The following is a 19477-nucleotide window of genomic DNA, read 5'->3' as shown; positions in this document are numbered from 1 at the left end:
CGAGAAAACTTTTTTTTTTTTTTTTTTTTTTTTTTTTTACTACAGCCTGGGTTTTAGCCCAATTTGGCCCAATATTTAACCAGGTGATAGAAGATCACAGCCCATCATACCTGCAAATTTAGTGAAAATCGCACCAGTAGCTTTCGTGTAAAGTTGTTAACAGACAGACAGACAAATAGATAAACAAACAAACAAAGACAAACTGTGTGAAAACAATACCCGTCCCCGAGCCCCTGGGGGGGGGGACGGGTAATAATAAAACCGTATGATGTAGCAAGGTCCCTCAGGTACGTATGCTCTATATAACTCTCACACTTTAAATACATGCTTAAATCCCTCGAATCACGTGGCCTAACTCTTCGCAATACTCTTGTCATCTCCAGACGATTTTACTCAGCTCATGATGGCTCTATGGTGGTGGAGGGGTTAATGGAAGTTGTGTCTAACCCCTCTGATGTTCCAAAAGCCTCTCCCCAGCTGAATAAAATCGTCTGGACAGCTGGAAGTAACAGGTCATTGGCCTGAAGTGGTGAGGAAGGAAATTATTAGTAAGGACTGTGGGTGATAGGTGGGTGAGTGGATGGATGGATGGATGGATGAGTGGGTGGGCGGATGGGTGGCGAGCTGTGGATGGATGTATGGATGGGTGGATAGGTGAAGGGATGGATGGACAGATGGGTGGATGGTTGATGGGATGGATGGAAGGATGGATGAACGGATGGGTGGACAGGTGAAGGGATGGATGGACAGACGGGTGGATGGCTGACTGGATGGACGCGTGGTTGACTTGTTAAATGGATGGATGGAACGGTGGGTGAATGAATGAGTGGGTGGTAGGGTGAATGTATGAGTAAACGAATGGGTGAAGGGATGGACGGCTGGATGGAAGAATGGATGGGTGGGTGAGGGGGTGCATGGATGAACGGGAAGATAGGTGGGTGGCAGAGTGGATGGCTGGCTGGATAGATAAGTGGATGGATGAGTCTCTGCAACAATCTCTCTCACCTTGAAAGTGTTGTGTAGTTCTGGTCTCTCCCCTTCAGGTGGGAAATAATTAACTTTAAGGTGTTCTTGGACAGGTATAAACTCCTTCGTCCTTACCTGGAATAAGATAATAGGGTATTAATTCTTAAGCCAATTAGCAACACACACACACACACACACACACACACACACACACACACACACACACACACACACACACACACACACACACACACACACACACACACACACACACACTGAAAGAAGCAGCACTCTGATCAAGTACACACCTGTCGCCCTATCAACTCAGGTGTATCAACAGGTACGGAGGGCGAGATACCTCGCTTAATTAATCCCACCAACCACCACACACAGCTCTAACATTTCCACCTGTCCTCATCAGCGTTTTAATCAACAGGTGTGCATGGGGGCTTCACACCTGTCAGACTAAACTTCCTACCATTTTGTGACCGCAAAGTGACCACACTTCTAATTACTACAGTTTATCTACCAACACTTACACCTGTCTACATTCACATACGGTACACACTTACCTACACACATTAACACTACCTAAAACACACACACAGACATATACCTAATCAACTCTTACTCACCTCTAACACCTAATCACACCTGTCCTCTTAATTAACCCAGGTGTATATTTTTCCCAACAGGTGTGGATGGAGGGATAAGCACCACACCTGCCGGGCCACACTTCCTCCCACCTGGTGACCGCAACGTGACCACACCCGTCGGACACACGGCTTACCTGCACTGCCGCGTCGCACACCTGCCCGATATGGCCGTGAGTATCAGGTTTTGAATCCATGAGTGGGAATGAATTGTGGTGAGGGCAGTCAAATAGTGGGTGACAAAGAGACTTGGAGGCGTTCTGACTGCGGCTACCCTTTGCAGGATTAGGGGGTCGGATAATAGATAGACAGATAGATAGTATTTATTTATTTACTTATTTTGTGACTGATGTGCGGTAAAAGGGGAAGGAAAGAAGGAAGGAAAGAGGAGTAATTGAAAGGGGAGGGTGGAGGGAAGGAAGAGGGATTAAACGCAAGGGGAAGGAGAGAAAGAATGATACAAAAAAATATGGAAATTGAGGACAGGAACGGAAAGAGGAGACGAAGGGAGAGGGAGCGGAAATGAAACAGGATGAAGGGAAGAAGAGAGGAAAGGGGAGAGGGGAGGGGAGGGGAGAGAGGGAGGGGGAAGGGAAGGGAAGGGGAGAGAGGAATGGACACAAACAAAAAACTGAGAGTGAAAAGACGGAAGGAGAGTGAGAGGGAGGGGAGGAAGAGAGAGAGGGGAGGGGGAGAGAGAGGGGAGGGGGAGAGAGAGGGGAGAGGAAGAGAGAGGGGAGGGGGAGAGAGAGAGGAGGGGGAGAGAGAGGGGATAAAGAACACATACAAAAGCATAACGCAACCACGAGTACCAGGGGTGTCGATTCGAATCCATAAGAGCTCTAGTTTGTTCATATTAACTAGGCGAATATTTCTTCTTCTTTTTTTCAGCGTATTATTTTCGAAACTCAATGACGAAAAAATACGATAGTTCCATTTTTCCTGTACACTACGAGAGAGAGAGAGAGAGAGAGAGAGAGAGAGAGAGAGAGAGAGAGAGAGAGAGCACTTACGAGGAAATCAAGGACCAGGAAAAAATCAAACAAGAAAACAAGACAAGTAAGAAAGTACACAAAAGGAAGATGACTAACAAAGAAAACGGGGCACCAAAGAAGAGTTACGAGGGGGGACACAAAAAAAAAATGCTAATCCTTCTTGACACAATATCTCAATTTTTTCTTCTTCCCTTCTTGAGTAATATAACTCATTTTTCTCTCTCCTTAAGAAATGCCTCCCCATTCCTTACGTGCTTAACCCATTAGCTCCCACGGGCCTCTTAACCCCTTCAATACGGTGACTTATTTTTACAGCGGGGGCATCTTCAGGAGGGGCCCGGTTAGTCAGTCACGCTTATGGATTTTCAGAGGCCAGAGGCTTCTTTTTCACCAAGACTATATAGTCCCACAACACTCTGGTATTTATATATCGATTTATTTACCGTATATATTATTCACCGGTATATATATATATATATATATATATATATATATATATATATATATATATATATATATATTGTATAGATTATTTTATATATATTATTATGTAACATATGTTACTATTTACTTACATATTATTAATTATTTATTTATATATTTATTTCCTTCACCTTATAATATACCTTAGAAAAAATTATACGGATCAGAGCATCACCTGGACTACCTGGGCACTATCCTATGCTGAATGAAAAATAAAAGAAAAAGAAAAAATATATATAAAATAAAATATAAATAAAACAAAATAAAATATAAAAAATAAAAAATAAAATAAAAATAAAAAAATAGAAGAAATAAAATGATAAAATAAAAAGTCTGGTCCTCGGGCTGAATGGGTTAGATTTACTGCTCGCAATTACCTGGGATTTTACTCGACTCGTATTCCCGTTAGTAAAGGAAGCTCCCTAACACCTTATCCTAAGCGATTTATTATGCTTACTAAACTTACTCTTCTGTGTTATGTAAATCCTTCCAACATCGCCATACTGTGGATTTATACAATAGGGTATTAACCAGACATGTCCAAAAATAAATCGCTAAGGAAGAGGTGTTAGGGAGACTCCTTACCCGACGATATTACCAGGGATTAACACTCTCAGGCTCCTATGACCCACTCACGGCTGAAGAAAATAGTCTGGAGGAGGTTAACATGGGGTAGCCTACGGTGTGTGTGTGTGTGTGTGTGTGTGTGTGTGTGTGTGTGTGTGTGTGTGTGTGTGTGTGTGTAGAGAGAGAGAGAGAGAGAGAGGGGGGGGGATGATGTAAGAGGCTCAGCTGCTCAAGCTTGTGTGCTTAAGGGAAGGGGGGGACGGAGAGAGGGAGGGAAGGAGAGAGAGGAAGGGAGAAGAGGGAGGAAGGGAGAGAGAGAGGAATGCGAAATTGAAAGGGGGAGGAGGGACAGGGAAAGAGGGAGGGGATGAGGGATACGTGGAGGTGGGGAGGAGGAGGAGAGGGAGGGAGGAAGGAAGGGAGAAGAGGGAGGAAGGAAGAGGCAGAGAGAGGAATGCGAAATAGAAAATGGGAGAAGGAGGGAGAAGGAAAAAGGGAGGGGGATGAGGGATACCTGGGGAGGGAAAGGAGGAGGATAGGAAGGAAAGGGAGGGTGGAAGGGGAAGGGAGAAAAGCAGGAAGGAAAGGAGGGGGAAGGAAGGACAGAGGGAAGGAACGAACTGGAAAGAATGAGGGAGAGAGGGAAAGAGAGAAAGAGAAAGAGAGAAGGGAGGAGGGGGTGCGGGGAGAGTAGTGGAAGGAACAAAGATGAAGGAAAACAGAGAAAGGGAGGGAGAGAATAGGGAAGGCAATGAAAAAGAAGGAAGGAGGGAAAAGGAGTGGAGGAGGAAGGCATATGGAGGGAGGGAGGGAGGCAGGGAGGGAGAGAGAGAAAGAGGAGAGTAAAGCATTAAGTGAGAGGAAGGGAGGAAGGGAGGAAGGGAGAGAAGGAGGGAGGGAGATGGAAGGATGCAGAGAAAATATAAATACAGAGGAAGTGCGGGAAGCAAACGAACAGAACAGGAGGGATAAAATGGAGAGAGAGAGAGAGAGAGAGAGAGAGAGAGTACCATGTTATCGGTCTGACAGATTTAAATTGCACAGCAGGAGGACAGACAGACAGACAGACAGACAGATAAATTCCAGGGACAGACAGACAGCTTAATGGCCAAACTAATAGGGAGAGAGAGAGAGAGAGAGAGAGAGAGAGAGAGAGAGAGAGAGAGAGAGAGAGAGAGACAATGACCCAAGCAGAAAAGGAAAAGAAAAAAGTGACAGTCGAAAGAAAATATATATATAACTTTAAAGACAAAATATATAATGAAAAACAAATAATCAAAGAAATATTAAAACAAGAAAAAACAAGAATAAAAACACAAAAAAACATGGTAAAGCACACAAAAACAGCGACCGGAAAAAAGTTAACATAGTGCTGACAAAAATAACATTAAAATAACATTCAAACAAGGACATAAGCACAAACAATTCACACACACACAAAAACCCACAAAACACACACACACACACACACACACACACACACACACGGCAGTAAAAATGATAAGCCATACAACAGAGATAACTTGGAACACACACACACACACACACACACACACACACACACACACATGGCAGTAAAAATGATATGCCATACAACAGAGATAACTTGGAACACACACACACACACACACACACACACACACAAAACGCAATGCAGATGACAAAGAAAAGAGAAACGAGCCAGAATCCAAGCACAAAAAAACACACAAGTCCACGAAAAAAAAACAAGAAAAACAAGAAAAAAAAACAAGAATCCGAACACAAAAAAAAACACTATCCAAGAGAGAGAGAAAAAAAACAATCCAAAAAGCAAAAACTAAAAACAATCCAAAAGCAAAAAAAAAAATCAAAAGAAAAAAACTATCCTATCTAAATGCAAAAAAACAAATCCAAAAATTAAAAAAGCAAAAAAAAAAAACTCCAAACGCAAAAAATCACACCATAAAAAAAAAAAATAAATAAATAAAAAAAAAACAGTCCAAAATTTCAAAAAGCAATTAAAAAAAAAAAAAAAAAAAAAAAAACACCAAAAAAAACACCAGGCTAAACTGAGATAAGCCATAAAACACGGAGATAACGGAATGGACGCCGTAAAAACACAGACAGAAGCAGTAACGGAATGAGAGACGGGGGCGATAAAAAACGAATTAAAATGTGAAGAATGAAAGGAGGGAGAAGACAGTGAATAGGAAATATAATGAAGGAAGGAAAGGATGGGGAGGTAAAGGAAGGAATGACGGGGAAGGGAGGGTAAATGAAGGACTGAAAGGATGGGGAAGTAAAGGAAGGAATGAAGGGAGAGGGAGGTAAAAATTAAGGCATGAAAGGATGGGGAAGTAAAGGAAGAAATGAAGGGAGAGGGAGGTAAAAATTAAGGCATGAAAGGATGGGGAAGTAAAGGAAGAAATGAAGAGAGAGGGAGGGAAAAATTAAGGCATGAAAGGATGGGGAAGTAAAGGAAGAAATGAAGAGAGAGGGAGGGAAAAATGAAGGAATGAAAGGATGGGGAAGTAAAGGAAGGAATGAAGGGAGAGGGAGGAAATAAAGGAATGAAAGGATGGGGAAGTAAAGGAAGGAATGAAGGGAGAGGGAGGAAATAAAGGAGTGAAAGGATGGGGACGTAAAGGAAGGAATGAAGGGAGAGGGAGGTAAAAATTAAAAGGAATGAGGGAACGAAAATGGAGTACTAAATAAATAATAAAGAAAGAAAGGAATGTGGAAAAAAATGAAAAATATACAAAAGGAATAAATTATGAAGATCGAAAAATTAATAAATGGAAAACATCGAAATAAAAGTAATAAGAAAAAAATGCTGAAATGAAAAAGTGGGAAAAACGAAAATCAAAGAAAACAAACAAATAAACAAAATTTCCGGCTTAATCGGCCTAGCTCCGGGGCCCTACGCTCCAGATTAGGCTATAAATGAATTCGATGATGGATGGACAGACGGATGGATAGACAGATCGAGATAGATAGACAGACAGATAGATAGATAGATAGATAGATAGACAGACAGATAGATAGCCAGTTGGGGATGAAGAGGGAGACAATAAATGGAATATATGGTAAAGGAATAAAATGGGCAGGAGGGGATATAATTTACTAAAGATAAATATATATAAGAACAGTAAATGGAGGAAGAGAGAGAAATTAATGAAAATAAATGAAAAGGAAGAAGACAAATAAATAAACAGGGAAAAAGTGAGTCATGGAAGAGGCCAAAAAACTACGATAAAAAAATGTGGAATGAAACGAAGGAGAGAGAGAGAGAGAGAGAGAGAGAGAGAGAGAGAGAGAGAGAGAGAGAGAGAGAGAGAGACGGCACGATATGAGATAAATAACGAAGTGTATAATATAATGTGGAAATTACAGGAGGGCGAGGAGTAAATAAATTAATAATATGAGAGAGAGAGAAAGAGAGAGAGAGAGAGAGAGAGAATAAATAACTGGAGGGAAAGCAGAGACAGAGGGTGAATAACAGGAGAGAAAAGAAGGAAGAGATTAAAGGATGATGAAAGGGAAACGTGAGGAGAGGGAAATAAATACTGGAGGAGGAGGAGGAGGAGAAATAATTAAGGGAGCAAGAGGGGAAGAATACAAAAGAGTGAAATGAACAGAACAGCAAAAACAAACAAAAACAACAATAAAGCAACAATTACAAGAACAATAACAAAATCAACAAATATACATACCAAGCCAAGCAACCACAACAAACAACAAACAAAAGCATCCTAATCAACAACAACAACTACCATCATCTCACCTGAGTAAAAAAAATCATTGGGAAAGAAAAAATGACTCCCCGCCCCCCAAAAAAAAATCATGGTACTAAAACAGCGAAAAAGAGAAAGAGAAAATGAATATAATTGCCTCCTTCCGGTGCTTCTAAAGGTTCAATAATAATAATAATAAATAACAAAATATCTCGAACTTCAAAGAGGACACAAAGAGTATATGTAAAGAAAGAGAGAGAGAGAGAGAGAGAGAGAGAGAGAGAGAGAGAGAGAGAGAGAGAGAGAGAGAGAAATGAAAATGAAAATAAAAAAGGGAGAAAATAATGACTTTCACATTCCCAGCAGAACACCGAAACAAAAGCATCAAAGGAAAACAAAATCCAAAGAAATCACAATAATATTTTTTCTAGCTTAATACAAATAACAGAAATAAAACCACGCACACAAGCCACATTAAATATTACCCAGGCAGTTAAGTGTACATATAGATAGATAGATAGATAGATAGACAGATAGATAAATAGACAGACAGATAGACAGATAAACAGATATAAAACAATACCAAGGACGTTCCCCCTATTTTTGTTTAATATTTACCTGACCATAAAATATTATCAAACAAAATATTCTATGGAAATTTCTCTCAAATTTCTACCCTAATAAAAAAAAGGAAACGTTATAACCAGCAAGGAAATAAAAAAATACAACCTATAAACTATTTATTTATCTATATATCTATCTATTTATTTATAAGAAAAAGACACCACAAATTTGTCACAAAAACTGGTAAGCAAAATACTCAAGGAAACTGCATTCTCAAATAATAATAATAATAATAATAATAACTAATAGTAATAATAATAATAATAATAATAATAATAATAATAAACTACAAAACACCTTCGAGAGTGCCAATTAAACTTTAACTAGAAAACTGAAAAAAAGGTGAGCCTCATAACCCCAAGTAAACAGTACTCCACGATCATTAAAAAATCATTAAGGAAAACTTCGGGAAAATTCGTAAAACTTTATTGTCTCCCATCTCAACCTAGACCTTCTCAAATACGATTAAGTAAAGAAAACGAAAAAAAAAAAAACGGAAAAACTCTTGGGAAATCACTCTTCACGTTTCGCTAATAAGTCTAACTCCTTCATTTCGGCCCCACGTGACTCATCTTCAGGTGGGGAAGAAATTGATGATGATGATGATGATGATGATGATGATGACTTCAAAATACGTATATATAATTACCACAAAATATGACTCGATATAACATAACTAAAAAACTCTCGCTTTTATCCAGTGACCCTGACCTTGACCTTTGACCCCTGACCTTCATACTGGAACCAAACCTAAATCTGGGAAAGGAATACCAGAGAGAGAGAGAGAGAGAGAGAGAGAAATGGGCCGAAGACAGGTATACAGACGCACACACATTGTCATACACACAGACAGACAAAAGAAGATATACACATACAGACAAGTACATACACAGATACAGACACACACACATACATGAACCGAGAGAGACAGACAGACACAAACAGACACACAGACAAGCAGACAGACACAGACGGCCACATACACAGACAAGCAGAAAGACATATACACAAACAGACATGAGAAGAGATATAAAGATACGCACACACACATACACAGACACACAAAAAGACAAATACGGTACACACACACACACACACACACACACACACACACACACACACACACCAAACAATTTTATTCAACTACGCATTAACATCAGCACCACCAAACCCTTGCATGACCGGAGAAACTCTAGCATTTATTCATCCCAAAAACCACATTATTTCAACTCATTAGTCGGATGGTCTGTAAACAGCGCCCCTCTAGATACCCTTGGCTCAGTCTGCTGGTGTGGGCGTGGGTGTAGAGATGGGAAATAAGTGACGCAGGATAGATATCGATAGTCCTAAGCCGTCCTCGGAACACGCATAGACGAGGGCTATATAAGGACTACCCTGCATCTTGTGGTGGTTCGTCGATGAGGAGGGAATGGGGAGTGTGAGACTAAATTTGCCTGTCTAGGTCCCCCCCCTCACTGGATGCAGCGTCGGACAATACACAGATTACATTAAAGTAGTAGTACTCTCTCTCTCTCTCTCTCTCTCTCACACACACACACACACACACACACACACATACTTCTTCCAAAGCCTAATAAAAACCAGATCACAGACGCACATAAAACCACACACACACACACACACACACACACACACACACACACACACACACACACACACACACACACACACACACACACACACACACACTCTCTCTCTTTCTCATAAAAACAAACTGATAACTGGGTGAATGAAAAAAATGACAAAGAAAAAAATAAAAAGCAATAAATAGCTGAATAAGGAGAGAGGGAAGAGCAACGAAGATGACAAAGAGAGTGATAAAGAGGGGAAAGAGAGAAGGGTGGATAAAGGAGGAGGAGGAGGAGGAGGAGGAGGAGGAGGAAATAATGAGAATAGCGATAAAGGGAAGGAGAAGATGATGGCGCTAGAAAGAGGGTTTATCCTGTGTGTGTGTGTGTGTGTGTGTGTGTGTGTGTGTGTGTGTGTGTGTGTGTGTGTGTGTGTACTGATAATGGTTCTATATGTGTGCACTTTTGGTGGACATGGTTATCCACGGAGAGAGAGAGAGAGAGAGAGAGAGAGAGGGAGAGAGAGAGAGAGAGAGAGAGAGAGAGAGAACTTTAATCAGGAACACCACTTTTTATGCTTATCGATAAATAGACAGATAGACAGACAGACAGACACACAGAGATAGATAAAGAGGTCCAGATGTCCAGCCTCACAGGGAATACAGATCTTAAGACAGATTAGGTTTGCTTAAGATCTGGACAACATTAACTTACAAAAAAAAACAAAAAACAAAAAAAAAAATCACTTGCCATTGGAAGAATATTTATCTTTTACGGTCGCCTCTGTTTACATTTTTTTTTTTTTAATAAAAAGGAAGGTGCTTTCGTTCCTATCACCTTTTCCTTAGCGATTTATTTCTGGCTCATATTCTCGTCCCTAACACCTCTTCCTTAGCGATTCGCATTTTCGTCTCTTAACACCTTTTCCTTAGCGATTTATTTTTTGCTCGTATTCACGTCCCCAACACTTCTTCCTTAGTGATTTATTTTTTGACTCGTATTTTGGTCTCTAACAACTCTTCCTTTGCGATTTATTACTAGCTCGTATTTATGACATTATTTATGCGGAGTACCTTATGGGATTCTGGCGTCTGGCAATAGATAGATAGATGGCGATAATGGAAGGACATATGTAACACAGAAGAGGCCAGTAAGGTGTAATAAACCAAATAAATCGCTTAGGAAAATGTGTCAGGGAGCTTCCACAACCGACAAAAATACAAACCTTAACCTATGACCTCACGATAATACAAACCTTGACCTTTGACCTCACGATAATACAAGCCTTGACCTATGACCTCATGATAATACGAACCTTGACCTATGACCGCACGATAATACGAACCTTGACCTTTGACCTCATGATAATACGAACCTTGACCTATGACCTCATGATAATACGAACCTTGACTTATGACCTCACGATAATACGGACTTTGACCTATGACCTCATGATAAGGATAAGCAGCAAGAAGACTCCCGTTAACTACCACTATTTCCTACCTGCCTGACCTCCTTATCATCAGATTTTGAAGGTAATTTGATAAGAGGAAGAAAAATGATAAGCGAAGAAAGATAAGAGACGTGGAGTTGCTTAAGAATATGTTTATAGGTATACACCTCAAGATAAACTATGCTTCCTACAGTATACTCATGTTTGAGAGAGAGAGAGAGAGACAGACAGACAGACAGACAGACAGACAGACAGACAGTCTATCTATCTACCTATCTATCTATCTATCTATCTATCACATCCATGTTATATCCTCCTAAATATATATTTCTTCTCTCTCTCTCTCTCTCTCTCTCTCTCTCTCTCTCTCTCTCTCTCTCTCTCTCTCTCTCTCAGACATAAACCAGCCAAAGATCACATCCACAACACAACCCGTATCATGAAACTCGCTAATTAAGTTGCACGAGGCGGAAATAATAAACTATTTTTACTTAATCTCGTTATTTTACAGCTAAGTAATTTTGGGCCAGATAAACGGCTCTCTCTCTCTCTCTCTCAAACTCAACCTTCTTTTCCCATACTCCTGCCAATTTTTCTCTCTCCTCCCATCTACCTACACCCTCCCACACCCACTTACACCCACCTACTCCACCTTATCCTTCCCACCCACCTATATTAACCACCTAACTCCACTCACCACCACAGTCTCCCACCTAAACCATTCTTGCCTCCCACCCACCTACTCCCACTTACATTCACTGTCTACTTACATCTATCACTCAGTCCCCCAACACCCACATATATACATCCACACCCACCACCCACCCACACCCACCACCCACCTACACTCACCACCCACCTACACCCAGACAGACAGACAGACCACCTAACTCCCCACCCACCTACACCCACCATCCACCTACACTCACCTACTTCTACCACCCACCTACTCCCACTAACCACCTAACTCCCCACCCACCTACACCCACCATCCACCTACACCCAACACCAACCTACACCCACCTATTTACCACCCACCTACACCACCACCCACCTACACCCATTACCCACCTCTTCCCACTACCAACCTACACCCACCTACACCCAACACCCACATAATCCTACCACCCGCCCACCCACCTCCACCCACCACCCACCTACACCCACCACCCACCTCCGCCCCCCAACTACACCCACCACCTACCTACACCCACCTCCACCCACCTAAACTGCAATAACCTTCCACCTGTGATACCCTTCACTCCATCAGGACACCCCGCTGTGAGATGCAGGGAAGGGAGTGGGTGGGGGGGATAGAAATGGGGTGGAGGGGAGAGAAAGGGAGAGGAATGGGGGGAGAGAGAGAGAGAGATAAGAGAACCAGCATCTGAATTTTATTTCCATTTATATAACAGGGGTGGAGGGAGGATGAATGATGAGAGAGAGGGGAAGAAAGGTGAAGAGAGGAGAGGAGAGGAGAAAGAGAAAAGGAAAGCAAAGAAGAAAGGACAAGCAGGACAAAGAAAAGAAGAGGAGTGAAGAGAAGAGAAGAGAAGAGAGGAGAGGAGAGGAAAGAGGATGGGAGAGGAGAGGAGAGAAAAAAAGTGGACAGAAGAGAAGAGAAGAGAGGAAAGAAGAGGAGAGAGAAGAAAGGAGTAGAGAGGAGAACTGTGAAGAGAAGAAAGGGGAGGAGAGGAGAGAAGAGAAGAGAGGAGCATAGCCGAAAGAGAAGAGAGGAGCATAGCCGAAAGAGAAGAGAGGAGCATAGCCGAAAGAGAAGAGAAGAGAAGGAGAGAAGGGAGGAGAGAAGAGAAGTGGAAAAATGAGAGAGCGAAGAGGAGGGGAGGGGAGGGGAGGGGGATGTGTGGGAGTGAGAGAGGAGGAAAAGTTAGTTGAGAAATGAAAAATGGAGAGATGAGATGGAGGAAGGAGGAGGGGAAGGGGAGGGAGAGGGAGGGAGTGAAGGAAATGAGTTGAGAGAGAGAGAGAGAGAGAATGAAGATATGAGGGAAGAAGGAAGAGTAAAGGAGAAGAGGAGAGAATGGTAAATAAAGAGGGAAGAGGGAAAATGGTGGGTAAGAGGGAAGAGGAACAGGAGAAATTGCTTGGAAAAATCGAAGAAAAAAAACAAGAGAGGAAGAGCAAAAACTAGAATGATAAAAATTAAGGAAAAGAGAAGACAAAGAAAGAGAGGAAAGGAGAGGAGACGAGAGGGGAGTAGAGGAGAGAAGGGGAGAAAGGAGGGGAGAGGAGGGGAGGAGAGGGGAAAGAGAGCGTGCCACTGGTAAAAGAAAAATGGTGAGAAAGAGGGGAGGAGAGAATTGGATAGAAAATACTTGATCTATAGGAAGTGGGCGTTGAAAGGTGAAGGGGGGAGGGGGAGGGAAAGAGGGAGGCAGGGGGATGGAGAGGGAGGCAGGGGGAGGGAGAGGGAGGCAGGGGGAGGGAGAGGGAGGCAGGGGGAGGGAGAGGGAGGAGTGATAGAGGTGTGGAATGAAGAGTGGGAGGGAAGGAGGGAGAAGAGTAAGAGAGGTGGCAGAAGGGAAGGAAGAAAGGGATGGAGGGAGAAGGGAAGGAAGGAAGGGAGACAGGATGGGAGAAAAGGAAGGAGAGAGGGGAGGGGCGACAGGAAGTGGGGGAGGGGAGAAGAAAGATGGGGGATGGGAGAAGAGAGGAAATGAGAGGGGGAAAAAAGAAGTGTAGTGGAAGAGGGAAGGGGGAAAGTGGAAGCAGAAGAGGGGAAAACGACGAAAAAAGGGGAGAAAGAGGGGAGAGAGAGAGAAAGAGGGGAGAGAGAGAGAGAAAGGGTTACAAAATACCTGAACTATTGAAACTAAATGTTGCAAGGTGAGAGGGGGTGGGGGTGAGGGGAAGCGAAGGGAGGGGAGGAGGTGAAGGGGAAGGTGAGGGAGGGTGGAGGTGGTGATGCGGAAGGGAAAGGAAGGAAGTGATGGGAAAGGGAAGAGAGGGGGGGAGGAAGTGATGGAGAAGGGAAGGGAGGAGGGAAGTGATGGGGAAGGGAAGGGGGGGGGAAGAAGATGATGGGGAAGGGGTGAGGAGAGAGGGGTGGTTGGATGCTGAAGGATGGGAACAGGGGAGTTGGGGGACGAAAGAATGACCACTGGAGAGAAAAGAAAGAAGAAAGAGGGAAGAAGGAAGAGATGTGGAGAAGAGGAGAAAGGAAAAATAATAAAAGAAAATGGAAAAATAATAAAGAACCACTCACAAAGCACATACCCCCACCAAGGCCAATAAAAGGTATGATTCACTGCTGTAATTCCACTTTCCTACCTGACGAATCCTTTTACGGTCTCACACAGCCATTTAATTCTACGGTCTTGGTTTGTCCTGTTTCACAATCTCCGAGAGCTCAGACCTCCGCCAGCGCCAATAAAAAAAAAAATCTATCCAACTATTCCTTGACCCACTATCCTCCTATACTCTTGGTTTCACTTAAATTCTATAACATCTTTTGAGAGATACCTTGTACACAAAAAGACAGACAAACAGACACGGGAGAATACATAACCTTCGTTCAAAATCGCTAGGAGAGAGAGAGAGAGAGTGTGTGTGTGTGTGTGTGTGTGTGTGTGTGTGTGTGTGTGTGTGTGTGTGTGTGTGTGTGTGTGTGTGTGTGTGTGTGTGTGTGTGAAAAGGGAAGGAAAAAGAAAATACCTGACCTTTATGAGGTCTATGGTGAAAGGTGAAGTGGGGGTGAGAGGAAGGGAAGAGAGGGGAGGAGAGAAATAAGAGAGGAGAGAAGAGGAAGAAAAATAAAGAGTGGGGAGAAGCGAGAGGGAGGAGAGAGGAAGCAGAAGAGAGGAAAACAGGGAACAAGAGGGGGGAGAAAGAGGGGAAAGGGAAAAAAACATAGAGGAAGAGGGGAGACAAAGGGGTTAGACAATACCTGATCTATGTGAACTAAATGCTGAAAGGTGAAGGGGGCGAGGTGAGGGGAAGGGAGGGGGGAGATGGATGAGGGGAGGGGGGGAGGGGTAGAAGGGATAAAATGTATGGCTTGGGGGGGAGATGAGGGGAGGGGAGGGGGGAGAGAGGTGACGGATAGTTTGAGAGGGTGCCAGATGAGGGGAGAAGGGGAGAGGTGATGGATATGAGGGGAGGGGAGGGTGGGGAGGGGAGAGGGGGGAGAAAGGTGGTGAGGAAAGGAGGGGCGAAGTGATAGATGTAGATAGAGAGGGAGGGAGGGGAAGGGTAGAGGGAAGAGGGAGGTGAGGAAAGGGAGAGGTAAAATATGTGAGCGGAGAGAAAGGAAGGGGAGAGGATTACAAAGTAAAAGAAGGAAAGGGAGGGGAAGGGAAGGGAAGGGAGAGGGGGAAAAAGGAAGAGAAGGGGGTTAGGGAAGTGGGAGAGAGGGGAAAAAAGAGATGAGAAGAGGAGAGCTAGAGATGTGACGGAGAGAGAGAGAGAGAGAGAGAGAGAGAGAGAGAGAGAGAGAGAGACAGAGAGACGGAAAATAAACTCCAGAAAGTGATCAAACAGACTGTCACCTCCTCTCTCTCTCTCTCTCTCTCTCTCTCTCTCTCTCTCTCTCTCTCCTTACACACAGTGCCGGGAAACTACTGAACTTCGCCGCTAAAGTTGCTGAAGGTGGGATGAGGAAATACGATCATGTACCTCCAGCGCTGAAAGAGTTACGGTGGCTCAGTATTAAACAGCAGCAAGCATTTACGTACTGTGCTATAAACATGCGATACTGCGTGGCGTGCGAGACCCTCAATGGTTTATGTCCTACGGTGCCTAAAACGTGGGTGGAAGTGTAACCAGACACCAAAATAACCTATGTATACGAAGAATCCACTAACACAGGTACCAGCTCACTCACTGTACTGGGCCCGAAGCTCTAGAATGAACTGCCCGCTTTACTAACCAATACCAGAGGCCTCCCAGTACTCAAATCTAGGCTGCTGTGTTTTCTTATGGGAGAGAATATAAAGTTTTTTGACCTGAAATACCTATTATGTGTACGCAAGATAAAAAATTCTTCTAACTGAGATCTTGCCCTACATTTGTCTTTAATTTTAATGATTTTTCACTTTCTCCATGCACCGTACTTACTATGTACTGGAATATATCTTTATTTATAACCATTGTTTAGTGGAAATAAAGTACTTGAATTTGAATTTTGAACTCTCTCTCTCTCTCTCTCTCTCTCTCTCTCCACCAATTCCAACCTTTCTTCTTCCCCCCCCCCACCTCTCCCTCCCTCCTCCTCTTCCTCCTTCTCCACTAATTCACCGTTCCTCTTCCCCTCCCCTCCCCTAACTCTCTCTCTCTCTCCTCCTCTTTTCATCCCTTATCCTTCCTATATCCTCCAGCCTTCCCCCCTCCCCCTCCCCTTCCTCTTCTTTTCTTTCTCTTCCCCTACAGCTTCATTCCTCCCATGCCCTCCTCCAATTCTCTCTCTCTCTCTCTCTCTCTCTCTCTCTCTCTCTCTCTCACCATCTATCATTTTCCCCCCCAATAACTTTGCTCCAACCCTTCTCTCTCTCTCTCTCTCTCTCTCTCTCTCTCTCTCTCTCTCTCTCTCTCTCTCTCACCATCTATCATTTTTCCCTCCTATAACTTTGCTCCAACCATTCCCGCTCCCTCCCTTTTCTTACCTCTCTCTCTCTCTCTCTCTTTCTCTCTCTCTCTCTCTCTCTCTCTCTCTCTCTCTCTCTCTCTCTCTCTCTCTCTCTCTCTCAGTTTCCCTTCCTATAACTTCCCAACTACTCATCTCTCTCCCTCTCTTTTCCTTACCCTCCCCCTCCTCTGTGTGTGTGTGTGTGTGTGTGTGTGTGTGTGTGTGTCCTAGCCTTTCTATTTAGCTGGCTGTTTCTTTGCATATGTATGTATGTATGTATGTATGTATGCGTTCATTCTCATATGTGCGTTGAAAGTAATTAACCCCATTTACCAGTTAACAGCCCTAATCACCACCCTAACGACTTAATTACTTAATTACAGTATTAATCATGCCAATGCAATTATTATTATTATTATTATTATTATTATTATTATTATTACTATTAGGCTATATCATATGCTCCCTCAACATCTTCACGGCTTAATTTTGATGATGATGATGATGATTGTTGATGTCGTTATTATTATTATTATTATTATTATTGTCAGGTGCTATAGGTGGTGGTTTGGCCTCACCTCTGGTTTATTAGCCCGTGAGAGAGATCAAAGCGATGTGCTCTGCCTATCACCATCCCATGAATATATCACCTCCTGGGCATCCCTTATTATTATTATTATTATTATTATTATTATTATTATTATTATTATTATTATCCAAGCGATGTGATCTGCCAATCACCATCCCATGAATATATCACTGCTTGAGCCACCCGTATTTTTTATTATTATTATTATTATTATTATTATTATTACGAATATGACTACTATTACTAGTAGTAGTAGTTGTTGTTGTTGTAACAGTAACATCAGCAGCAGCAGCAGTAAAGTACAACTGTTGTAATAATAGTAACATCATCATCATCAGTAAAGATATCATCATGTATATTCTTTCTCCTTTGATTCGTGTCGCCAATAACATCAAAGAAAGATGCCCCCATATGCAAATCTACAAAATTCAATAAAGGTAAATCTTTCCCGTACTTCAAAGAGTGGTACTTCCCAAGATGAAGGAGGGGCAGGAGGGGATAGAGTTTTTTGGTCGGCAAACTTGATCGTCAGGGGGAGGGAAGGAAAGGAACATTTGGTATTGTGGTAGACCGCCGCCACGACAAGATTTTAGGTGGTTTGAGATACCCGAGGGCAGCCCTTTTTAGGGAGAAGGGGGGCCTTGGGGGTCCACGTCCATAGCGGTATTCACAGCCATTTGTTTTTTCTTTCCCTAAGACATCAAATCTTTGCCCAGTGGTAGTTCTCCAGCCAGACCAAGTTTTAGGCTCGGTGGGACCCCCGACGGTCTCCTGCTGTGGAGTGAGGCTACCCAATTGTACTGCACGTGTTTATTATCTCGTCCAGCAGGGTGCCGTCTTTTACTGCTTTTATTTCTGCTGGCACACCATTGTCATCACCTGAGGACAGACCCCTGCCAGTGAGGAGACTAACCACTTCAGTCACCAAACGTATCATTACCTCCGCCAAGGAGGTAATGTTTTACCCCGAGCTGCTTTGTCTGTCTGTTTGCAGGATTACTTAAAATGTAAAGAACGGATTTTAATGAAATTTTGTGGAAAAGTGGTCTATGGGCCAAGGAAAATTAATAAATTTTGGGCCGGATTCGGATCCGGAGTATCCTGCACAATATCTCCAAAAGTTCTCCATGAATTTCAATGAAATTTTGTAGAAAGGTGGTTCATGGACCAAGAAAGAATTGATTAAATTTGAGAGTGGATCCGGATCCGGATCCTGTATCCGTGGATCCGGATCCGGATCCTTTTAAAAGACAACGGCATTGGCGGAGGTATGCGCTCTCTAAGCGTTTTCTGGTTTTCCTCATATTATCTCCACCACTTGATTACCGGTATTTTATTCAACTCTGAGGACAGCTTCACAGCGGAAAATTTAAATGGAGATTTTTTTTTTTTCTGGTCCTTTCACTACTACAGGTTTCCCCAAGATTAAACAAATAAAACTGTCCGAGGTGAGCAAGCATAAATTGGGTCAAAATAGGGAAGGGATTTAGAGAGTCTGTATATAACGCATGCATAAGCACATATACATACAAGTAAATACATACACGATTACATAAACACACACACACACACACACACACAGATGAGAATGAGGGTGATTAAGAGAAACATAGCTGGACATTTGACCTCATTACTGGTAAATTAATTATTACCAAACACACAGAGAGAACGGGGGGGGGGGTTAATGGAGGGTCACGTAGAATAGTTTGACCTCTTGACCTCTGACCCTTAACCCCTCTCCCTTCCCTCTCCTCCCCCCTCACTGCTTCACCCTCTCCCTTCCCTCTCCTCCCCTCCCTCTCTCCTCATCTCTTCACCCTCTCAAACATTTATTTCGAAAGCCGTAGGAACTGCAAATTAATGTTTATAATTCAAATTACTATCTCAGTTTGCACACACACATATATATTTCACACAGAGAGATTCAATTTAAAGCAAGTGGTCATGTTTATATCAGTTTCTCCTAATGAACTCACTTCCTTGCTTTATATTTTTGCATGAAAAGCATTACACGTTGCTTTTCATGGCCTTACAAACTGCATATATTTTGCTTTTAAATTCTGACAAGCACTGTTACACGTGGACTGGGGTGGAAATGGCACAGCAAATTCAGGACTGAGATATTTGATTTACTGAGCTGAGTAATTCGGGTGTGGCGTGGATGAAGTCTGTGCTAAGCTTGTAACAGGTCAGAGTGTGCTAAGCTTGTTACAGGTCAGAATGTGCTAAGCTTGTAACAGGTCAGAATGTGCTAAGCTTGT

At 42.8% G+C, this 19477-nt stretch overlaps 1 protein-coding gene across 1 annotated transcript in view; it reads left to right on the top strand.

The window, feature by feature from the left end:
• Positions 1–918: 918 nt before the first annotated feature.
• Positions 919–19477, top strand: part of LOC145417752 (tyrosine-protein phosphatase Lar-like) — a 52126-nt gene continuing 33567 nt past the window's right edge. Inside the window, exons 1-2 of the mRNA XM_080286358.1 lie at positions 919–934; positions 1662–1792. Of these exons, the coding sequence (XP_080142484.1) occupies positions 919–934; positions 1662–1792 (147 nt within the window). The remainder of the gene's footprint in view (positions 935–1661; positions 1793–19477) is intronic.

The sequence above is a fragment of the Coenobita brevimanus genome, chromosome 111 (assembly GCF_032717465.1).
Source record: "Coenobita brevimanus isolate Jiangsu-jjx chromosome 111, ASM3271746v2, whole genome shotgun sequence".
NCBI classification, from domain to species: Eukaryota; Metazoa; Arthropoda; class Malacostraca; order Decapoda; family Coenobitidae; genus Coenobita; species Coenobita brevimanus.
Note: the sequence above shows the minus strand (reverse complement) of the source record. Positions and strands in the feature narration are given on the sequence as shown.